The sequence below is a fragment of the Triticum dicoccoides genome, chromosome 7A (genome assembly GCF_002162155.2).
Source record: "Triticum dicoccoides isolate Atlit2015 ecotype Zavitan chromosome 7A, WEW_v2.0, whole genome shotgun sequence".
Classification (NCBI taxonomy): Eukaryota; Viridiplantae; Streptophyta; class Magnoliopsida; order Poales; family Poaceae; genus Triticum; species Triticum dicoccoides.
Window position 1 is genome coordinate 668733129 of NC_041392.1, and position 6363 is coordinate 668739491.

The following is a 6363-nucleotide window of genomic DNA, read 5'->3' on the forward strand; positions in this document are numbered from 1 at the left end:
AGCGATTGAAAATGGAATACTACGAGTCGAAATGGAAAATGCAAATGGTAACCAAGCTCCTGGGGCTTGGTGTTTGAATAAAAACAAATTTCATATTTAAATTTTTTAAAAATATATAAAAAAATCCATGGAAACTTATACATGTTGAACATGAACGCGTGAAAAAACGTTTGAAAATATTGTGATTTGTAGGTTGTACAAAATAAACAAAATTCCGGCCCAACAACAAAAACAACCAGCACATTTTAGAAATGTGTATTTGTCTTTTTTTTTGCACACCACGTGTGAAAGTGTACTGTTATGAAATTTTGCAGATACATAATATATGTGTATGAGTGTTCACAAAAAATTACGATTTTTCACACTGTAGAAAATTGCATTTTGAAACCGAGCTCCTTGTAGCTCGGTCTCCAAAAGCTCGCACTCGAGTCGAAGTGCATACATTGATACATATAGGCTGTGTGATGACCTTTGGGGGAGAATCGTTCTACTGTGAGCTACATGAGCTTGGTTTCTACTGCCTCCGTTCTGAATTATTTATCGCAGGTATGGATGTATCTAGATGTATTTTAGTTCTAGATACATCCATTTTTGTGACGAGTAATTTGGAACGGATGGAGTATTGATTAAAAAAAATCGGTATAACCCTTTTATACAGAGAAACAATCAAGTGAAGTGCCCCGCCCAAAAAAAAGAGAGAGTAAAGTGAATGAAAGTATGAAGACCACTGTACCACACAGACCATACAAGCACGAGAAAAAAGGAAAAACCTGGGCTGCGCTACGGCTATCTACAGTTTCCTCTGCAGTCTCTTCGTGTCTGCATTATCCTCACTTCGGTGCCTTCACCGGTCAGGGGCGGTCCGATATGGCGGTGAAGGTGATGGAGGTGCGGGTGGTGTTGCCGGTGGACGACAACGACGACGGCGAGGAGCGCGCCACGATGGAGGTCAGCAGCGACGACGACGTGGCCTTGCTCCTCAGCTTCAGGTCCCTGAAGTCCCGGATCACGTCGGGCTTGGTGATCTCATGCGACTCCACGTCCTCCTCGCCCTTCAGCATCCGGGTCACCGTCGACATGTCGGGCCGCCGTTTCGTCACGTTCTTGGTGCACAGGAGCCCCACCTTCAGGAACCTGCACGCCTCATCCACGTCCAGGTCGTCGCCCAAGGAGCTGTCGATGATCTCGTCCAGCTGCCCCTGGTCGTAGTATGCCCACGTCTGCAGAGGAAGAAAGGAACAGTAATCTCTTGGTAATACCGTGATAGTATAGCACTAAATAAACAGGCCTACGATGAACAATTTAGAACAGGGTCCTGTACCTACCTTCTCAAGAAGAATCTGATCTTCGTAGGGTAGTTTTGTATCAGTGTTGCATCTTCCGCTGACTATTTCTATCAGCAGAACGCCGAAGCTGTAAACATCTGATTTCCGGGTCACCTGTCCTCGGATGGCGTATTCGGGAGCCAAGTAACCTCTGCAGGCAAAAACTACAGTGAGCAAAAGCAACAGAGGAGATATCTAATTAACTATATCATATTGCGGGTTTTTTTCACTTTTCCCAATCTTAATGTGCTTATGCAGCCCTAACCATGGAGATCAGGCAAGCTAGCATTTTAGTATAATGAGAAAACACAAGTAAACATATAGCAAAGCAGACAGGTTCGATTAACTAGTTTACACTTACAGCGTTCCTGCGACTCTTGTGCTAATATGTGATACATCTGAAGGTAGAAGCTTCGCTAAGCCGAAATCGGAAATTTTCGGGGTAAGATCCTGATCCAGAAGTATATTGCTAGCTTTGATGTCCCGGTGGACAACATGAGGTCGGACACCGTCATGGAGGTATGCTAGTCCCTGGGCAACACCAATGCAAATATTCACTCGAGTTCTCCAGTTAAACTGGATGCTGCTATGCTGCTGAGAACCTGAAAAATGGCAAGGACCAAGAAGGATTACGGCATCTGAAATTTTTCTAGGAGCAAAAGAATACAGAGGTTCAGCAATCATAATCTACCTAGAAGGGTTTGTGCAAGGCTATTATTTTCAAGATAATTATAGACAAGGATCTTGTGGCTTCCTTCCACACAACAGCCATAAAGCTTGACAAGATTCTCATGGGAAATATCAGAGATCGTAATAAGTTCACTAAGAAATTCCCTCGCGCCTTGCCTAGACTGCAAAGAGAGCACCTTTACTGCAACGGCTGTTCCATCCCTGAGTGTTCCCTGAAATGGCAAGTAAGCGATTTTAAAACACTTGCAATAATTAAGGTCCAGCATCGAATACAAAATAAATAGGGTATTACCTTATAAACTGGTCCATAACCTCCCTCACCAATCTTATTGGATTGGTCAAATCTTGCAGTTGCCCTATCCAACTCTTTATAGCTAAATCTTGTTATGTTCTCAACACCCGGGAGGTCTGCAAAAGACTAAATGTAAGTGAAAACGAAGGCAGAATGGCGAGGAGGTGACAAAGTGATATCATATTCTGAATAGCGATTTTCAACAAAACTGTAGGTATAAGAGCTCATACCCTCATTGAGTGGACCAGTTTGTTGCTGACCCCCACTCGTCCTTTTGAAAATGCGAGAAAAACAACTCATTATCAAGTTGTTTCAATTCTCGATCCACAATACAAACCTCTGTACTGTGGTTCACTTGGTAGATATATCAATTAAATATCGATCTAACCACAGGCATTTCATCCTTCATGTTCAATAACAGCAATCATCAGCCTTCAACAACAGTGATTATATCCTGAAACAGAAGAACATGAACACAGGTTCCGGTTACGTGTTACCTGACAGAAGTAGCATGTGCAATGTATAACATGTCCAATTCAAGATTTCCTTTTTAGATAGAAATACTTTCTCCTAGTCAAAATACATGTTATTCAGATCCATGTGAGTCAAACATTTTTAGGTTTGACTATCAATGTAGAAATAATTACGAACATTGCAGCATCACATTGATAAGATCCATTGTGAAAGACAACACATTTTTCAAAGAAATTCAGAATGTCACGTTGGAGACCACGCCAATGTTCACATTGACATGTATTTTGACTGGGATATTCAGTATGCACAAGATGGCAAGAATTTTGACTGCAAATAGTTAATGCATTTCGGTCATAATAATAGTTGAAACACAGAATTCAAGTTCAAATACTGCTCGGGTAGTTTGCTGACATAGTAACTGAGAGTCTTTAGTTAGATTCACAAGGTTCAGAAACACTAACAGGTAACAGCTCATGAATTATGGGCTAAATTTAACAGTGGAGGGGAAAAAAGGTTCCAAAGAGAAATGCTCCAGATTTGTCGGTGCTCTTAGAAACTTCCATCGTAACAGCAAAGCCACTTAAGCATTACACGTCGATTCAAACTTGAATGTTTCTGGAGCTTTACCCATCAGAAACATCACTGACAGCTTTGCACAGGCAGTGGAGTTTTAACTAACAACCAACTATCACTGATTTGATAGGCTGCAACTGACATGTAGTATATGATGCCATGCATAATTAAAGGAAGTAGCCCTTAGGCCGTTAGGCCACCACACCTTTTTTTCTAATCCAAATGGTCTCTTTGATTGACCAGTTATACCTTTCTTGGATAAGCATCGATGTCATGATCGACCCCTACAAATATCTTATGAACTTGAGGACAAAACCAAAAACCGCATACATGTTTCTTTCCATGGAAATAAACAACGAGTGAGATCACGAGAAGACGCGCCACTAGACCTCAACAGTAAACAAAGACGATATTGTGCATCCAGACCACGTCATGGCTTTCTTCTTCTTAATCTTAAGCAGAAGGGTGGTTGCAGCGGGCACATGGTATTGGACAGGCCATGTGTGGGCTGTCATCTAAATGGTTTCTGAAGGCTAGCTAGCAATGCAAGATTGGCCGGGTCAATCAATTTGCAGACACCGTGTCTGTCGCCAGTCCTGTAGCATTCAGTGTCTGGCATTTCTGCACTCCCACGGATCCTCGCACCCTATCGCGATCCAACAGGAACTTCCAGTAATTGCGCGTTACTGAAGTACAGGGTGTAGATATGGTTACTGAAACTCTATAATTATGTTGTGGATTCACCCACAAGCATGCAATTCAAGCAAGGGCTATAGTCAGAGTTAGGACGATTACTAGATGGCATGTTTCCACAGCTATTTTCTCTCATCAGATCGCGAACTGTTGACTCTCTACAGTCCCCTTCTCCCAGTAATTTCAGAAACGGAGCGACCAGAGAGCAAGGGAAGGGAAAACATATCGAAATTAGATGATCCATGAAAAGCAGCGAGGCTCACCTGAACCGCGGCAGGGGAGGGAGGGCCGAAACCGGCGGCCTCGGCGACGCGCGGCCCCCGACGGGGGGTTCCAGTCCACCGGCGCGCCGACGGAACTGATAACCCGCGGAACAGCCGCCCGACGCGGAGATACTCCGGCCCGCGGCGGATCACAGGGAGCAGGCAGCTCTCCGGAGCCTGCACAGCTCCGGTAGCTGTCGGCGGTGCGCGCACGGCGGCGAGGCGAGGGCGAGCGGAGGGGAGGGGATTGAAACGGCGGCCTGGAGTCGAGAGTTGTGGCTTGTCTCCAATGCGAAAGCGAGAAACGAGGGAGAAGAAAGGGAGGCCATGTCTTTTAACTGACTGAGCCGTGGCGCAGTCAACATCGTTGACTTCGTAAGCCGCCCTGGTGGCCCGGACCGTGTGGAGGGCCGGGCTTTGGGCTTTGGGCTTGGGCCGGCGCGTGTGGCGGGGTTGGTTGCGGCGTGACGAGGCTGGGGTGGGTTGACGCGGCTGTTGACCTAGGCAACGAGATCCGGTTTACGCGCGCCTGGTTTATTTTATTTTTATGCGCGCCTGTGCACTGCAGATCGATTATTTTTGCTGTCGCTGGCAAGTTGTTTCCTGACAGGACAGGCCACCAGTGGCCGATAAAGACAAGAAATGGTGAGGGGTCAATAATGATTTTTTTACATGTGCAAATTTCCATGAAGAAAAAAAACATTCCCAATGCTTTGAAAAAAAATAAGTGCTCGAAAAATGCTTTAAAAAAGTCTTTTTGGTGCATTTTTTTTTTCATTCTGGAGCATTTCGGAATGTTTTTTCTTCATGGAAATTTGCTCGTACGTAGAACATTCAACAATGTTTGTTGACAAAAACACACATAATTTAAGAAAAAAATACTGCTCATGAGGGTGCATGTGGGCTCGAGATCAGAAGCTCATTGTCTTCGATTCTTTCTACACAGCGAGCTCCGCGCTCTGCTTCCAGTGAGCGGCGCATACAGGGCCGTTTCTAGGATTTTAGGGGCCCGGGGCGAAATTAGACCTCGGGGCCCCTTAGAGGGTTGCCTTCGTGATCGATTTCGTAGGTCTTTTCCGCTTCCCGTGATACCAATTTTCAATCTTGCCTTCAACGCCCAATGAAAGTATTTTACTCACTAAGATGCGGAATTGGAAGTGCTATCAAATCCATTGTATTTAGTGAAAAATAGATTTCTTTTCTGGACTAGTGCTTGCATCTTAGTGTTCCACAGGACATTGCAAAGAACAACTGTGATCCAATCAATTATCTTGACAGAATTCTTAATATTTATCACATTGATTTCAATGATAAAGCCTATAAAATCTACGCTAACCATGCCCGATCAATTAATTATCAATGCCCTATGAAATAATGAAGAGGAATCTTAATTATCATTTATAATTTGTATCAATTATCGTAGGAAAAGCAAAATCGCTAGGGTACAGTACCTTATCTAGAATCAACTTGTCGAATCGTTGATGGGGGCATCTCCGGCTAAAATTGTAGCGATTGCAAGGCTCTTGCCCGCTGGCCGTCCCTCTTCCGTCGTAGTTCAACTTGTTCTGGCGGTCGCGAGGCAAAGACGAGAAATCCATCCGGCGTCTAGCGGCGGCGGCTGAGACCGTGGTTTCTCCTCGTGTGATCCTAATCCTCGTGTGCGTGCGTAACTGACGCGCCTCTCCAAAAGGCTGATTCGATCCATGATCGACGGCCATGCGTAATTGTAGCCAGCCTCACATAGTACCAAACTTGGGCCAGCAAGGCAGTGCGTTTTTTCAGTTCGTATAGACGCACGCAGCAACAGGCCTATATCTCTATAACACGTGCGCCCCTGATGGGGGGCCCTCCGTTCTGGGGGCCTGGGGCGGCCGCCCCCCCTGCCCCCCCATCAGGACCGGGCCTGGGCGCATACCAGTAGAGGTGCAACTGGGGGAAATGATGATCGCCCCAACCTCGTCACATAGCGCCGACGCCCCTGGTTCCGTCTTAGTCCATGAAGGACCCATCCACCTTCAACTTCACCTAGCCATGGGGGATCCTACGTACGTCG

The 6363-nt window shown here is 45.5% G+C and overlaps 1 protein-coding gene across 1 annotated transcript; it reads right to left on the bottom strand.

The window, feature by feature from the left end:
• Nucleotides 1-604: 604 nt before the first annotated feature.
• LOC119330699 (cold-responsive protein kinase 1-like) lies at nucleotides 605-4602 on the bottom strand. The gene is made up of 7 exons (XM_037603817.1): nucleotides 4311-4602; nucleotides 2538-2761; nucleotides 2308-2423; nucleotides 2017-2227; nucleotides 1687-1927; nucleotides 1326-1476; nucleotides 605-1220 (listed from the first exon to the last, which is right to left on the bottom strand). Exons 2-7 carry the CDS (start codon nucleotides 2605-2607, stop codon nucleotides 852-854), a joined length of 1158 nt encoding a protein of 385 aa, XP_037459714.1. The 5' UTR covers nucleotides 2608-2761; nucleotides 4311-4602; the 3' UTR covers nucleotides 605-851.
• Nucleotides 4603-6363: the final 1761 nt, after the last annotated feature.

Excerpts from the sequence above, each read along its gene's own strand:
- LOC119330699 (XM_037603817.1), bottom strand. The coding sequence starts at position 2,607 with ATGAGTTGTTTTTCTCGCATTTTCAAAAGGACGAGTGGGGGTCAGCAA. Across the intron at positions 1,928-2,016 it reads CCTTGCACAAACCCTTCTAG|GTTCTCAGCAGCATAGCAGC; the intron begins GTAGATTATGAT and ends GCCATTTTTCAG. Across the intron at positions 1,221-1,325 it reads ATCAGATTCTTCTTGAGAAG|ACGTGGGCATACTACGACCA; the intron begins GTAGGTACAGGA and ends CTTCCTCTGCAG.